The 16,186-nt window shown below is 44.0% G+C and overlaps 1 protein-coding gene across 1 annotated transcript in view; it reads right to left on the bottom strand.

Annotated features, from left to right (window-relative positions):
- med23 (mediator complex subunit 23) overlaps positions 1–16,186 on the bottom strand; it is a 43,678-nt gene that overhangs the window by 23,419 nt on the left and 4,073 nt on the right. The window contains exons 11-18 of the mRNA XM_080831905.1: positions 10,593–10,793; positions 9,708–9,851; positions 7,617–7,762; positions 5,700–5,945; positions 3,701–3,843; positions 3,050–3,224; positions 1,464–1,627; positions 758–882 (exon numbers count right to left, since the gene is read on the bottom strand). Coding sequence (XP_080688031.1) covers positions 758–882; positions 1,464–1,627; positions 3,050–3,224; positions 3,701–3,843; positions 5,700–5,945; positions 7,617–7,762; positions 9,708–9,851; positions 10,593–10,793 — 1,344 coding nt within the window. The remainder of the gene's footprint in view (positions 1–757; positions 883–1,463; positions 1,628–3,049; positions 3,225–3,700; positions 3,844–5,699; positions 5,946–7,616; positions 7,763–9,707; positions 9,852–10,592; positions 10,794–16,186) is intronic.

Below are 16,186 nucleotides of genomic sequence, written 5' to 3'. Positions count from 1 at the left end.
ATTGGGCAGCTAAAGGCTAGTTTACAGCAACAATAACTCTTTCATAGGTCTCTATGGTAAATACAATAACTCAGAGTTTACATGGAGCTTATCTTTATTTGTCCTTTCATATACCTTATCAACCCTCAACACTTCAATGATTTAACCAGGTCACCTCAAGAACGTGTAGGAGAAGCCCTCAGAGTGTACTGTCAATCCTAGCAGAAGACAAGTGCTTTGCGTCACGCCAATAACAACCTGTGGCTGAGAGCTTTTATATATTTTTGGTGGAGGGGTGGTGAGAGACCAGATATGCAAAGTAGGCAGTTTGGCCAATGTTACCATGGCATCTAAAATATTCCACCAAAATGGTGGAGTCAGGCTGAAAAGCCCACCTCAAGGTCATTCAGAGAGGGTAGGTGTTTTGTGCCAAAAATCTAGAGTGAAAAACACCACAATTGAATTTAGCATTGCAGTCACAGGCATGCAGTCAGGCCATTTACAGCATTACCACCAATTATGATCCCTCTCTATTTATTTCCCTTTGGTTAGGACTCTAACCCATGGCCCGGTAGAATGCACTCACATAACCTTTTGAGCTGAGTTGAACTGGATGGTCAACATGGTCAACATGGTCTCTCTCTGGCGTGGAAGATTCTGCATTACCCAACAGGGGGATTGATCAACACTTTCCTTTTTTAAACCCAGGCCCACTCTACGTCCATCCCTCCAGACCCAAGGTTCACCAGGGTGTCCCTTCCTCCTCCCCCAGACATACCTGCAGTGGGGCGGGGAAGCAGCTGAGTGTGTGGGAGGCCCAGTTGTGGGGGGTGAAGTTCATGATGGTCTGAAGGATGTCCTTGCACCAAGTGCCCTGGATGGAATCCGAGCCTGTGAAGAAATCTGTGCGAAACAGCACACACACAGACACACACACACACACACACACACACAATAATAGAAGGTGTCAATGGCAAAATTAACAACAAAATTATTAAGAAAATGAATGAACAAAAAAATTCACTGAATCCATTATGCAACTGTATTAATGGAACTGGTGAATAATGCTTAGGTGGCATGAAAGCAGTGATATTATCTGTGCTAGAGGGCCGTGACACACAGCTGGCTGGATGCTCTGGTTGAATGGCAGGAGCACAGGCGGGTTTGATGTGTGATGTGACAGTGTAAGCAGAGTGTTTATGTTGTTGTTTACATGAGTGTTTATGTTGTGGTTTACATATGTGTTTACGTTGTTGTTTACATGAGGCTGATAATGAGGGAGAGGCTGCTCCAGTAAAGGAGTAGGAGTACAGAAAAGGCACTTTTTATATTTTTTAAATAATGAATCCAGACACTTGTTTAATTGACCGGATCCCACAAACTAATGACTGGGAGTAGGACGGAGGGATGAAGCGAGAAGAGATGAAATGCGGGATGAAGAGACACTACAAGGAAAAAGAGATTGTGTCTGACTGATCTGAGACCTGTGACGTGTGTGGCTCTGGCAAGCGTGAGGATGAGCGCTCGGTTCAGCTCCTCTGACTCGGCTGACAGGACCGTCTTGGGGTCGCTCAGGAAACGGGTGAACTGTGGCTGAACTTCAGAGCTCCCCAGGGCGGTGATCAATCTCAGGGCAGTGCTCTCCACGCTGTTGAGGCACGCAACACAACACAAACACAGAGAGATGAGAATACACACACACTCACATATTACACATACACACACACACAACCACAAAATTAAAATTAAAACAGGTATGAGTTTAAATATTCACAGATACAAACACATACACGCACACAAAAAAGAGATAAACACACACACACAAACACACACACACACACACACACACACACACACACACACACACACACACACACACACAAACAAACAAGACACTGTTGACAGCCAACTCAAACACTGCATTGTTCAACAGCATCCATGTCTGCACAAACCCTTGTATTTATAGATTGAAAAAAATAAAAAATAAATCTTTTGCCCTTGCTAGAAGATTTCTATCCGTGTTAAATATTTATGCCTGTTGAGAAGTTGAGACCATTTCTCAGGCCCAGATGTTTTTGATGTTCTGCTGGCAGCCTATGAAAGGCAGCGATGGTGCGTTGAATCTCTTTAGACCTGACCCCGAACGGCAGGTTTGAGAAGGATAATAAGTCTGTGACTGAAATTGCTGTAATCTTGTACCTCTACCCCAACAATCTTCAGCAATCATATAACCCAATCAGCACCTTATTACCATTAACAACAGCTAAAAAACAGCCTTGTGGGCTACGTGTTTTCTGTTTGACTTCCAGAACTGATTCAGTTTTGATTATTTCATCATCTGTGTTTGCTGTGTACCTATTGCAGGTGGTTGTGTGTGTGTGTGTGTGTGTGTGTGCGTGTGAAATATAACCATATTTTTGTGTGTTGGTGCAGTGTTAAAATTAGAAAGACCTTGACTAACATAAAAGATAATTACACTAAAAATAAGACCTGTCTGATTACTGAAACACAGACTGTTTTAGACTCATTTTCCACAATGTAAAACCATTTCATTTCTGCAAAAACACACTTATTTCATCATGAAGCAACAACAATGAAGAGTGAGTGTGTTGGTGTGTGTGTGTGTATGTGTCTGTATATACACACTAATCTCATCATGAAACAAAAACAATGATGAGTGAGTGTGTGTGTGTGTGTGTGTCTAGTCACCAAGCGTGGATCTGAATTTAGTAGCAGCTGAATGTATATGTATGCACATTAATGTGTGTGTGTGTGTGTGTGTGTGTGTGTGTGTGTGTATGTGTGTGTATATGTATGCACATTAGTGGGTGTGTGTGTGTGTGTGTGTGTTTATGCAAATTAATGTATGGTTCTGCTTGGTCTGAGGCACACTGGTAAGTGTGTATAGGTTAATTTGTGTGTGTGTGTGTGAGTGTGTGTGTGTGTGTGTGTGTCCTCAAGGTTTGCACTATAAATGAAGACCATCCTGTTTGGTCTCGTTCACACAGGTAAGTCAGGACAGGTGATCCTGTGTGTGTGTGTGTGTGTGTGTGTGTGTGTGACCGCTCACCAAAGGTGGAGCTGATTCTGGTTGGTCTGGGGCACGCCGGCCAGCGAGTGCAGGTGGCTGAGCAGCTGCACGCGGTAGTGGGGCTGGATGTGGTGCATGCGGTAGCTGAACATCTCCAGTAGCGTGTGCAGGATGCCCCAGGCGTGCGACTTGAACACGTTGGGCAGGAGCTGGCCTGTGCAGAGGCAGACCACATGAGCACACAGCTGATGTAAGCAGATGGAAATGAATGGCCACTTTAAAATATGCATCAATCCAGGCAACAGACATGAAAGAGGGGAAATTGGGCTATTCGGATTTTAATGAAATGCTCCTCGTGCATTCATCTCAAGAATTCATGAATGACAAACAGAGTTTTTCTCTGTAGGTCAGGACAGCGTGCACATGCAGTTCAAACAAAAGGCTGTCCAGGACCAAATTGGTTTCTCAACACTGATTCAAGATCAACACAGGCACTCGTTCGGCTCTACAGCACTGGCAAATCTGCACGATTGTCTTACTACAAGTACAGTTAACTACCCCATAAACTACACTTGCCCCATTTCCTCCCACATATTCCTATTTCGCACCTCAGTGCATTTAAACTCCCATCCCCAGTCCCCCTCAAAGAGACAACACCCCCCACCCCCCAGCTTATCCCCTTGTCCTCACTGATGAAGCCCTTGATGCCCAGGGACTCGATCTCCATGTAGACCAGCAGGCGGCTGTAGGTCTCCACCAGGGCTGGGGCCAGGGCCAGGCTGGACTTGGCGGCGGCTAGCTTGATCACACGCGTGGCAATGCTGTGAATGAGGCTGGAAAGGGATTGACAAAAAATAGGGATTTTTTAAAAAACTAAAAAACAAACAACTTTAAATTAAGGAAAATAATGGAAGATTAAACATAATTGAAAGCATTTTCAGCAAAAAAAGGATTTTGTTTTTGTTTCCCCCAAACATTGTACTCCGGGCACAGTAACTCACAAACTCAGATATGGAACGCAGGCTGCAACTCATACATCACTTCATAAAGGTTATTAGCTCAGGTATTGTGGGACACAAACTCTGTTGACATGCATACAATCACTTCACTGCAGCACCCTCTGAATCAAAGAACCCGCTGAAAGAAATATAAATGGCCCAAAAGTCACAACACAGGAGTCTCTATGCATGACTATGCTCGTGTTGGCACATCAGAAAGACAAGGCAACGTGTCGAGTGTCTTCTCTCTCAAAACCTGAGAAGGGAATCATTTACAGGCGACAGGCTGAGCATACATAGTCTTTTAATTAGTGACTCTAGTCTTCTCATCACGGCGAGAGAGAAGCCGCCTGCTCATCAGCAACTCGTCTTTTATTTATTTTTTAAACTCTCACTTATTGGTGTCGTCTCTCGGTGGAGCTGAACTGCCTAAGCACGGATGCCATGAGTCACCCCCTCCAGAAGAGCTCCCACGACTCTGACCCTTCGGTTGTGTTTTGCTGTTAGCTTTAGGCACACCCCACCGAGGCAGCACTTTACCAGTATCTCTCTCTCTCACACACACACACACACACACACACACACACACACCGATTGACAGACACAGACGCACGCACGCACGCACGCACGCACAAAGACATACACGCTTATCGTAAAAGAGGCTCCTGTGCAAAACACAAATTTGGGAGCCCTCTCGGAGCAATAGCAGGAATAGGAACGCACTCCAGGTGGGTCTTAAAAAGTTGAGATCCATTATGAAATCGATCTTAACGTAGAATACTGCAGTGAGTAGAGACCATCACACACTGTTTTCTGTTAATACCAATTATGTACATGTGGTGAGTGTGTGTGTGTGGTTTCTGCTATGTGGAGAGTTGTGGCAGCACTAAAAGGAAGTATTACATTTCTCATTCTTCTCAGCAAGAACGAGGCCGTTTACATTCCTGCAATACAATTAACCTGAATGCCTGAGGTGAGCACTCAAGGCATTCCTACAAAGACGGCAAATTGTTCCGCAAAATCACCCTTTTACTGAGCCGTGTACTTGACCTCATATAATATCCTGTCAAACCTCCAGCTAAACCACCTCAGCCATTGTGCTGGTATTTCAATTTTCAATTCAGTTGAGTTCAGTTCTCCCTTTTCATATATATAATAAGTGGTAGACATGAGAACCGTCTCAAGAAGCTTTACAGAGCTGACAGCTGAACTCCCCAAGAGTGTGATGCATTTAATATGTGTTGATCTAAGCGTGTCTGCGTCTGCGTATGCGTATGCGTCTGCGTCTGCGTCTGTGCGAGCGTGAGCTGTATTTCCAGTTTGATGTTATGTGAAATATGATTCCTTCTCGCTGTCTGTCAACGTGTGAGAATGTTAAGAAGCGTGAGATTGTTGCCTTGCAGTGACACAGAACTATTTTTGTGATATCTCTGGATTCATGACTGAGCTGGCACACATTATGAACTTATTCTGGCATAGGTGGTTTGACTGAGAATCTAACCGGGTTACTGGGCATGCATTGTTCAGCTTGCATTCATTGATGTCTGCGTTTGTACTGCATGTAAATGAGTGACATGGTTAGTATGTGTGCATGCATTTGTGCCTACACCCACCACACGTTACACCCACTGACTGGCAGAGAGACCAACTCACTGAGAGGTCGTCCACACAACGACGGCAGCTTCTCTCACCTCATCTTGGCGTGCACTGTCAGCGAGTCCAGCAGGTTCATGGGCAGCGGCGTGACGGAGCCCTGGGCCATGCAGTTGGTGCCCGGCAGGGGGATACGCACGCTGCCGTTGCCGTAGATGGTCTCCACCAGCACGCCCATCGGCAGGGTGAAGCACTCCGAGTTGGTGGAGTAGGCGTTGCACAGCAGGGCGATCTTGTAGTCCGTCATGGGCAGGCTCTTGTTGCGCAGGCTCTGTTGCAGAAATCTGGAAGAGGTTTCACAAACACACACACACACACACACACACACACACACACACACACTATAAAGTAAATTCAAATCTTGACAGGAAAGCCATCAGCAGGTACAGATACAATTGGGCGCTGTTGTAGTCATACTGTGTTGCAGTCAGCATCGGAAATACACGAGGACAAAGGGAAAAACTGCCCCTAAGAAATATACTTTTGCCCCTGAAATTACTAGGAGAGGGGCAAAAACAGCCCCCATAATTTTCTGTAATAATAATTAAATGAACGTGTCAGAAACATGGTAGCCTATATGACCCAGTCAGTTGCCATTAAATGTTTTGATTTTCGCCTTGACTGATTGTTGCGTGAAGAAACGAACGTTCTAACAAAAAATATTTGGAGCGCTTCCTAATCAGACCTGTGACTGCGAGAGTGAGGAGAAATGAGGAGAAATGAGGATCAGTGCAGTCTCTGTCACCATCCTAGGTTCTAAAAGATAAAATTCACACACCCAGCGACTGTCAAAAATTAAAGCTAGATTGGCTTGGGGTGGAGGATGAAGACGACGAAGAGAAAAAGACCCGGTTTTGTTTTCAAGGCATGTCGGACTTTTGGACAACGAGTTGCCCAAGTCGTTGTCAATCCAGCACAGGCAAATTCTTCTGCGGACTCCATAAAGGGGAGCGAAAACATTCAGAAAGTCATGGCATTTCGTCACCAAGCGCCTAGAACACGCATCGCCTACGGTGAATGATAACTAGTAATAATACTTTTAGAAATGATTTAGTTCGGTTAAGCTAGTTCAATGTTAGTTAGCTAACGATACCTATCTCTGATAGTGCGTTGGCTACAAAGGCTTGCTTGCAAGCTAGCTAACTAGTCTAATCTGTATTTCCTGTAGGCCTACTATGGTAGGTACATGATTAAAAGTAACACAAAAATCCATAAATATAATGTGTTATTATTATAAAAAAAGAAAGAAAAACCATTGTTAATAGTTGTTAAAAAAAATGTAGTAATAACAACTAATAACCACAAAGAAATAAGAATACAATTGAATATGATTGTCTAATTTACGTTGTCTGTTTGGTTTTTGTTAAAAAAATCTAAGAGAACACTTTGAATTTGTAGACAAATGCCTAATAGTCTTATTATTGCCATTTTATGACAATTGTTCATATACTGTAAGCCTAAATAAGTATGTTTATCACTTTGAACAAAGGTTAAATGTTATTTCACAAGTTTCTAAAAGTGCCCCCAATTTTTTGTTAAAAGCCCCTGTATTTCAGTAAGTGGGGGCAAAAATTGCCCCCCAAAAAATATGTAAATTTCCCACCCTGGTTGCAGTAGTGCGCTGATGCCTGTAAAATGGGATCTGGCTATCCTGTAAAACTAGCCCTCTAGAGATCCACTGCCAAGGTGACAGAAAGGCTTACTATGGGCTAGAAGTGTTTGATCCCTAGTGAGTGGTGCCAACTCTTCCCTGTGCTCTAAAAGTGATTTAAGTAAAAGCTAGTTAAAGTATTCAAACATGCAATCGAATGCAAATGTAAATTATTACAGAGCAAAATAAATCACGTAAATGTCTCAGCAAATATTACAGAATCACAGTGGGTATCTAAGCTGTATAACACAGAGGCAGAATCCTGAGACGCAGGTTGGCATCTGCCTAGGTCACATGCACTTACTCGTGGTGCAGCCTGAGTGAGTGGGGGATGGGGATCTGCAGCTTGGAGTTGTCGCTCTGGGCCTTGCGATTCAGGTGGATCCAGATGCAGGTCATGGCAAACGAGTGCGTGGACTGGGGCTTGTTGATGTCCGGGACAGGGATGCACTACGAAGACGAGAGCAGGAGAGCAGAGGAGGAGAGGGGTGAAAAGTCGGTCATAAGAGCTCTACACAACTATGCTTCAGCTTCACAGGGAACCGGCAAGGATGAAGGGCCAGGTTCTTAACACAAACACCCACACACACTTAATTCCCCAACAGCAACTTGATCAAAAGTGCTATTGAATCAACATCCTAGACCAAAAGTCTAAAGTTTAACACAGAACTGAACCCGAAGCTCAGTTATAAGCGCGCCCTTGTTTCCCTGCGGAGGCCACCGCCAAACGGGACAGACGGGACCAAATGAGCAGTTAAGACAAGTCACAGATTTGTCCTAGCTGGACATGCTGATCAATCCTAGCCATAGGTTCAACTGTCGGCCAACATATCCTTGTTAATCTGTTAGGGGTTATTCCATTCCACAGTCTCGCTTTGCAACTGTCCCTTTGAATGTGGGAGAGGCGGAAGAAAATCTGAGTGCTGGTATTGCTAAGTGTGACCAATCTCAACCTGACTAAACACACACACACTAACGTCACTGTCTGGGTCTCTCCCCTCATCCATATTCTCTCTCTCCCTCTCTCCCTCTCTCCCTCTCTCCCTCTCCCTCTCCCTCTCCCTCTCCCTCTCCCCCTCCCTCCCTCCCTCCCTCCGCGGGACCCAGGAGTGGGTTGGGGGGTTGCGGGAGGTGTGGAGGCGGTGTGTCGCCAACTTGCAGACTGCCTGTTTAACATGCTAATGAGCAATTAGGGAGAGAGTTAAATGAAGAGGGAGAAAAGGATGAAGCAAGGATGATTGCCAGAGCCAAAGAGATGGGTCCAGATGTAGAGAGATAGAAAGAGAGAGAGAGAGAGAGAGAGAGAAGGAAGATATGGAGCATAACAGACAGAGAGAGCAAGGGACAAGGGAAGAGAGGGAGAAAGGAAGAGAGAAAGGAAGAGAGAAGGAGACGAGAGAGCGAAGGGGAGAGTCTGGCACATAGGTTAGGACGCTGCCACAGATGACAAGGATTAGCCAGAAAAGAGAGGCAGATAAGTGAAAGGGAGAAAGACAGAGAGAGAGAAGGAAGATAGGGAGCATAACAGACAGAGAGAGCAAGGGACAAGGGAAGAGAGGGAGAAAGGAAAAGAGAAAGGAAGAGAGAAGGAGAAAAGAGAGCGAAGGGGAGAGTCTGGCACATAGGTTAGGACGCTGCCACAGATGACAAGGATTAGCCAGAAAAGAGAGGCAGATAAGTGAAAGGGAGAAAGACCAAGAGAGAGAATGAGTCTGTATGTGTGTGTGTGTGTGTGTGTGTTTGTGTGTACAGAGGAGAAAGGATGGAGAGACAGACAGCACGCTAACGAGGAGCTTCCTAACAGCCTGTTAGTGAGAGTGCAGAGTCTTTCAGGAGGCAGACAGCACACATCCATAATTGTCTCTTCACCTTATCCTTCAGGATGGACTCAACACACAGGAGAAGCCCGAATCCCCATGTCTGATTTAACCTTAAGGACACGCATTCACCCTCCACGTTAGCAGAGCTGCTCCAGACATAATATGTTCCCCAGAGGGGATTGGACTGATCTACAATATTTAATCATCATTAATGGGTATGTTCTTGAACTAAGTAACTGGCCATGTTTGTTTGTTGTGGTCGAATCAACCAACCTTCATAACACTAGCCGTGCTACCAAGCCTAATCTTTGGGTAATCTACTAACACAATAAGCAAATCAACACCCAACAGTTGTATTCAGATTTTGCTAGGACAAACCTTGCTCCGTCATTAGCTCCACATACACACAGCTAAATGGGTACTTAGCATTGCTTGAAGAAATAAGCCTTTACTCAACCACCCACCCACACACCCACACACGACTGCCACTGTTTGTTTTGAGGTTAAGTGTTTTGTACTTCACATAAACAGGAAGTTTAATACGAACAAAGCTTTCTTTTGTTGTTGCTGTGTACCTCCTTCTCGGGGTAGAGTAGGTCAAACAGCTTCATGACGGGCAGGAAGTCGGCTAGAGCGTTCTTCTGGATGCTTCCGGAGATGAACTGCAGGAGCACCCACATCAGGTGGTCTCTGCCTTTGATGAGGTCTCTACCTGCCAGCTGAAGACACACACACACACACACACACAACATGTTTTAAACCTGTTCCTAGTCAGTTTTTAAAAATGTAATTGCCTCTCATGGGGGTAGCTGTCCCAAACGGTATATATTAGCAGGCTTTGATGACACCTCAGAGAGACAAAGGGATGACAGATGAGAACAGACTGGTGGGAAGAGCGCTAGAACGTCACAGAATGCACACGGGACCCACTGACTAACAGACTGCATCTGTCATCTGTGCTTGGGAGGGTGCCTAAGCGTGAATGTGTTTTTGCGTGTGTACACTACACGTTTCTGAATTCTTCCTGTGCGTGGGGGCAGATCGAACTTGTGCATGTATATGTGAAAGACTTTCTATGCATCTTTATATAAATGATGAAGTAATGGCAAATCACAGATGACTGGTGGGTTTATATCTCCATGTGCATATAAGTAAGAGAAAGCTTTTGGAAGTGAGTTCATGTTTATATGGTTGAGCATGTGTGTCTATGTGTAAGTGTTTGTATGTGAATGAGGGGTCCATACGAGTGTGTGTGACTGTGAATGTATGTTCAACATGTGTATATCGGTGATGTGCAGGCCCAGTCACGAACAACCTGAACTCGCCCGATGCTTAAAGACAAAATGATGCCTGACCCGCACACGCTGCATTTTTATATATATATATGTGTGTGTGTGTGTGTGTGTGTGTGTGTGTGTGTGTGTGTGTGTATGCTTTTAAAGCGCACTGGCCGCCAGCACCTTCTGGTGGAGCGAGAGCACCATGTGCGGGAAGCTGGCGAACTGGAAGAGCACGAAGAAGATGAGCTGACTGGACAGGTGCTGCCAGAGCAGCTGGCTGGTGCCGCCGTCATCGAACTGCTCCTCCGTCTCGGAGCGCTCCATGGCGTACACCACCAGGTCCACCAGCTGATCCTCCAGAACCGGGCAGCGCTGCTTGTGCTGGAATGGGGGTGGGGAGAAGGGGAGAGGGGGTGAGGGAAGCCAAGGGTAGAGGGTGTTAAGGCCCAAGAGAGACACGGAGCTCAGTGGTCATAGGGTCTCCACAGAGGCACAGCCCCCCCCCCCCCCCCCCCCCCTTACACCCCCCACACCCCATACACACAGACAATACACATGTACGTACATAGGGTGCATATCACAGCATTCACAAACCCTCACTGTGTTTTAACTGGCATGTCAGCAACAGCCACACACACATTGTGTTTTTTTCAGCAGCTAATGCTTGGGGCTCAGTGTCTTCCTGTCAGACTGAGATTACACAGTCAATGCGGCGTGGAAATGATACTCAAGAGGGCACTGTTTTGGCGAAGCTATGGAAGTTTAGTGGCAGCTTAACTGCTGTCACCCAAGGGAGGATGATATATTGCACCACTAATTGAAACAGGTGGTTCTTAGTTTTCAGTGCATCTCATACAGAGGCATCATACAGAGGCCCAGTGCTTTTGCTCTGCAAATTCCAATGCACTGGGAAGAATACATTAATATTGCTTGCATCTATGCACTTGTACACTGCTAATGTGACCATCTGGACAGAGCATTGACAAATACACCAACCAAGCCAATCAACCCATCAGCAAGCTCAAACAACAGAAGGAAATTAAAGTCACACATTGATGGTGCTTGGTTTTTACACAGAGTACACAAAAAATACACATTGCAAACACGTACACACAAACAATACACATACACACATACAATACACAACAGAGTATGACATGAAGGACTGTACCACTGCCTACAAAAGCCCTGATCCTGGGAAGCTGCACTGTATCACCACTTTTCCATTCTACAAACTCACAAAGAGTTCAAGAAACACACACTGCCCTCATTCATTGAGCAATATGTTGTAATTGTATTACCATTTAATAACCCAGGTTTACATCATGCTTTAGCGTACAAAAGAGATGGAAACGGACACCGAGAAGGTTCCTCTAGGAAAGATGCACTTGAGAACTGACAATAAAAATGCAAAGATGATAATGATGTGGTGTTTAACCCATTTAAGCCGGGAAAGCATTACCGCTGTTCTACCATTAAAGCCGGGAGCGCTGTTGCGTCATTCTACCTTTAAGGCCGGGAAAGCGTTTGTGTCGTTTTCTCTGTATAAGGGGGGTTTTTGCCCAAAGTGTCGGCCTCTGGGCCAATGAAATGCATCAGAATAGACATGTGATAGTGCCTCAAATGTTTTGCCATTAGTAGTTTAAAAAAAAAAATCGTTGGCTTTCTCGCTTTGCTAAGTAACGTCTCCTCCGCGACAGCCAGGATTATAGCTCAAAGTAAATTAGGCAAGGAGTGAGTTGAGTACTGGTAGTTACTGAATATGGTTATCTGTAGTTGTTAACGATTGTTACTTGCTTTAATGTAGGTTTACTCGAGGTAAATGAAAGGGAATATGGTATCATAGAGGGCTATATTAACACTAAGCTAGCTTGCTATGTTGTTAAAACTTTCTCCAGTGAGCGAGTGTGAACGAGCGAATTATATCGACAACTCTCTATTCTTTGCATTACTATATATTCTAGTATTTCAAAACAATAATCAGTCCCTATAGAATGTTGTTTATAATCAGTTAATGCTACTGAATCCTCGTTTGACTTTATTATAGTGAATGCTTTGGTTGCCTTCCATTTCAGCCCAGCATACAGTATTTATCAGTTGATAAATAAGATGTACTTGAAATTTGTTTTGTTTTTTATTTGAATTATTCCTGTTTTTTCCCTTTTAATGGAATATTTGACACTAAACTAGTTCATCTGTATCTCAGTGATAGTATCCAAATGAGCATAAAAATATCACTGGTATGTAAAAACTACATGGACAACAAAATAGTTATAATTGTTGATCAAAATCTTATTCCCTTCTGCTCATAATACAACAAGTAAACAACTCAGAGGTTGACACTGTCAGGTCCATTCTCCATCCATAGTGTCCAAATGAGCATTAAATATCCCTGGTATGTAAAAACTACACGGACAACAAAATAGATGTTAATCGTATTCCCTTCTGCTCATAATAAAACAAGTAAACAACTCAAAAGTTAAAACTTTCCCTATAAGAATTATATATTTATAATTATATAGTTATATACTTTATTTCACTTTGTTATATACTTTGTCATATAGCTTATTACATTTTTTCCTACTGTTTTGTGCTGATCCTGCACTTTTACATATTTTGTTTACTTTTGAGAAGGTGTAGGTAAATATTGTAAATATTTGTAAATACAAATTCAAATTCTCATGAAAGCCACAGGTGTAAGCTCTCAAATACTTTTTGAATTGTGTTCCTATCTGTTACAGGGGCTGAGAAATCAGTAATGTAGTAGGCGTTGACACAATTGCTGAATTTCTAGAAAAACTTCAGGTTTTGGGGGCTTTTCTGAAATCGCCTATAGGTTTTACAGGCATTTTTTCCAGGCGCTTTAGGCCTAAATGGGTTAAGTTTGTCAGGAGTGTCAGACATCAGGCTGTCAGCTCTGTCGCCAATTTCAGTTCATGAGTCGTAATGGGTGGGGATTGGGTCAGCACACACTGATATCGTATAAAGTGGACAGATACACTGCAGCTTCCCCCTAGCGAGGCGGGGTCATCATGCTAGGACGGTACACACACACACACACACACACACACACACACACACACACACACAGTCTCTCTCCCACACAAAAACACGCACACAAACATACATACATACACATACAAACACACACCAAATCGCAGCTGGCGTTCTGGAATGGTTCTGTCCCTTTACTGTCCAATTCCAGGCCAGAACAGATTGGCTCCAATCTCGGCTACAGTCTGGGAGACAATTCAGCATCCGGCTCATCACTCTCTTAGGGACTGGTGACGTCATCATGACCAATAATGCAGTCATTTCATGCTGGGTTTGAATACTAACACTACAGGGAATTGTCCTGGGCTCAGAAAACCACTACTAAGCACAGGAGTCAGGTGAGTTGTTCTGAAGTAGGACTTCATCAACACTGGAGGTTCTTAGGGGTTTGCAGAAGGAACAGCCAATCAAAGTCTACAAATGGGTCTGACCGAAGCTGGGTGCTGCAATGTTACTCAGCAGAGGTGAAGAGGAGGTAGTGACGTGATTGGAAGGATGTGGGGGACAGGGGCGGGGAACGACGACGTTGTAGGTCTGGAGGGAGCATAGATAACACTGTGCACCACCTCGCGATGTGTGAACACACACACACACACACACACAAACAAAAACATACACACAAGACTACACACACACAAACACAAAATACAATAAGGCATGCAGCTGATCAGGGCTTGAAATTAACATGGCATTCTCATTCTCAGGTACGCTTTTTTTGGCATGTCAAAGGACGAGTGTGCTTTAATTCGAGAGCCAATTTAGGGTTTGGGTATGAATATGATTGTGTATAACTGCAAAAATGTTCCTATAAAATCAATTTGGCACTTCAGTGATGACTTTGTGAAATTCATAACTACTGTGCGTGACCAGAAAAAAATACATAGATAAACCCTTTGGGTGTGAAATGGTAAAACTATCACCCCAAATTATGACCGTGGCAATGTACCCAGGCAAGACAAAACCCTGAACCTAAACTGCCTAATGATGCATTTTGAAAATCATGGTGCAATACACGTCACCAATGTTCACATAGGCTGTTATGCCCAACAGGCAAGCTATGTTAAACAAACATCAAGGTGCCTTACCACTACAGCACATTTGTTTGTTGAAAAGCGGCAACTCTTTTAACTGCTGCAAGTTTCAGCAGCTGGGGCGAACAGACAGCATGGGCATTAGCCTCATCTAAATCAGCCATATCTACATTAGCCCCATCTACATTAGCCTCAACTACATTAGCCTCGTCTTCATTAGCCTCATTTTAATCAGCCTAATCTACATTAGCCTCGTCTTCATTAGCCTCATCTACATTAGCCTCATTTACATTAGCCTCGTCTACATTAGCCTCGTCTACATTAGCCTCGTCTACATTAGCCTCGTCTACATTAGCCTCGTCTAAATTAGCCTCGTCTACATTAGCCTCATCTACATTAGCCTCATCAACAGCCCCTTAAGCAAACAAAGAGCCCTATTCTGATGGCGGAAGCGGCTGACTGTTTGAGACGGCCTATTCCACCTGGGTGGGCTGCCTCAAACTCTGGCCATAAATGAATCTTTCTGATGAGGCTAGCTTTTGGATATAGGCATGGCGACAAATTCTTCTCTGACAGGGAACATCCGAATGCGCCAATACCAAACCATCACTTTCCACGTCTGATTTGTCTATCTGGCAAAAAATATCACATTTTCTTTATTGGAGGAGTGGCACATTATGCCAACATATTTCTTTATTGGCAAGGAAGCAGGAGAAAACCTGTTTTGTTGGTTAATGTAATTAATCCATCTCAGATATCCTCAAAGTTAACACATATGCCTATCCTGGCAGGCCATTGAAAATTAATCAAATCTTTGTCTTAAACCCCTCGACTTGAACGTCTGGGAGTGGTAAAGTACCCAAATGAGCAAACTCATCAAGCCAAGTTAATTATCGAAATCACATACCCTGATTAACAACATAACAGTCTGTTTGAATCGGTGTGACGCTAGGGCACTTTGAAACAGGTCTGACAAGCTACAAAAATGTTGAAGAACCCGCGGAGATATTGCCATTTACTTGCATTGTAATCTCATCTGACGCCTTCAGTTTAAACTCCTACTGAAATGAATAGTAGTTTCAGCTGGGTGTAGGCATAGTTATATCAGCCTGAAAAACCCTAATGGCACTATGTTGGTAATTGCAAAAGGTAATTTCAAGCCCTATAATGTGTTTTGTTGTTGTTTCTCTTTTTTTTCTAAAATGTTTTTCTTTCTTTCTTTTAAAAGCACAGACTAGACGGAGAATCAGTTGGTCTAGAAAAATAATAGAATGGATAAAAATAAAAGTAAATAGCTTCCATTTGTCTGGTTAGTCACAATACAACAGGAAGATTGTGAACATACCTGAGCAATGTTCAAGGTCTAGAGCAGTGGAGGATGGGACGAAAGGGGAGGGGGGGGGGAGAGGAGGAGAGGAGGGGGGAGGAAGAGAGGGGTTGAGGGGTTGTAGGACCAAGACAGGACAGAACACAAAATCAAAAGGAAAGAAAACAAAAAAGGAAAAAGAAAAAAAAGACAAAAAACAGTGACTAGGAGGGCCAGCTCCCAAGTTCCTCCTGCCAGTCAAATCAATCAAAGTCAAGCCAAACTCCTGAGACAAAAACGAGAGAGGTTGACGGACACGCAGGGCTGCACGAGTTTCCCGACACACACACACACACACACACACACAGACGTCAGTGCATTTT

This window comes from Sprattus sprattus, assembly GCF_963457725.1.
Source record: "Sprattus sprattus genome assembly, chromosome: 2".
Lineage (NCBI taxonomy): Eukaryota > Metazoa > Chordata > Actinopteri > Clupeiformes > Clupeidae > Sprattus > Sprattus sprattus.
The sequence above is the reverse complement of the archived record's forward strand: the minus strand, read 5'-3'. Positions and strand labels throughout refer to the sequence as shown.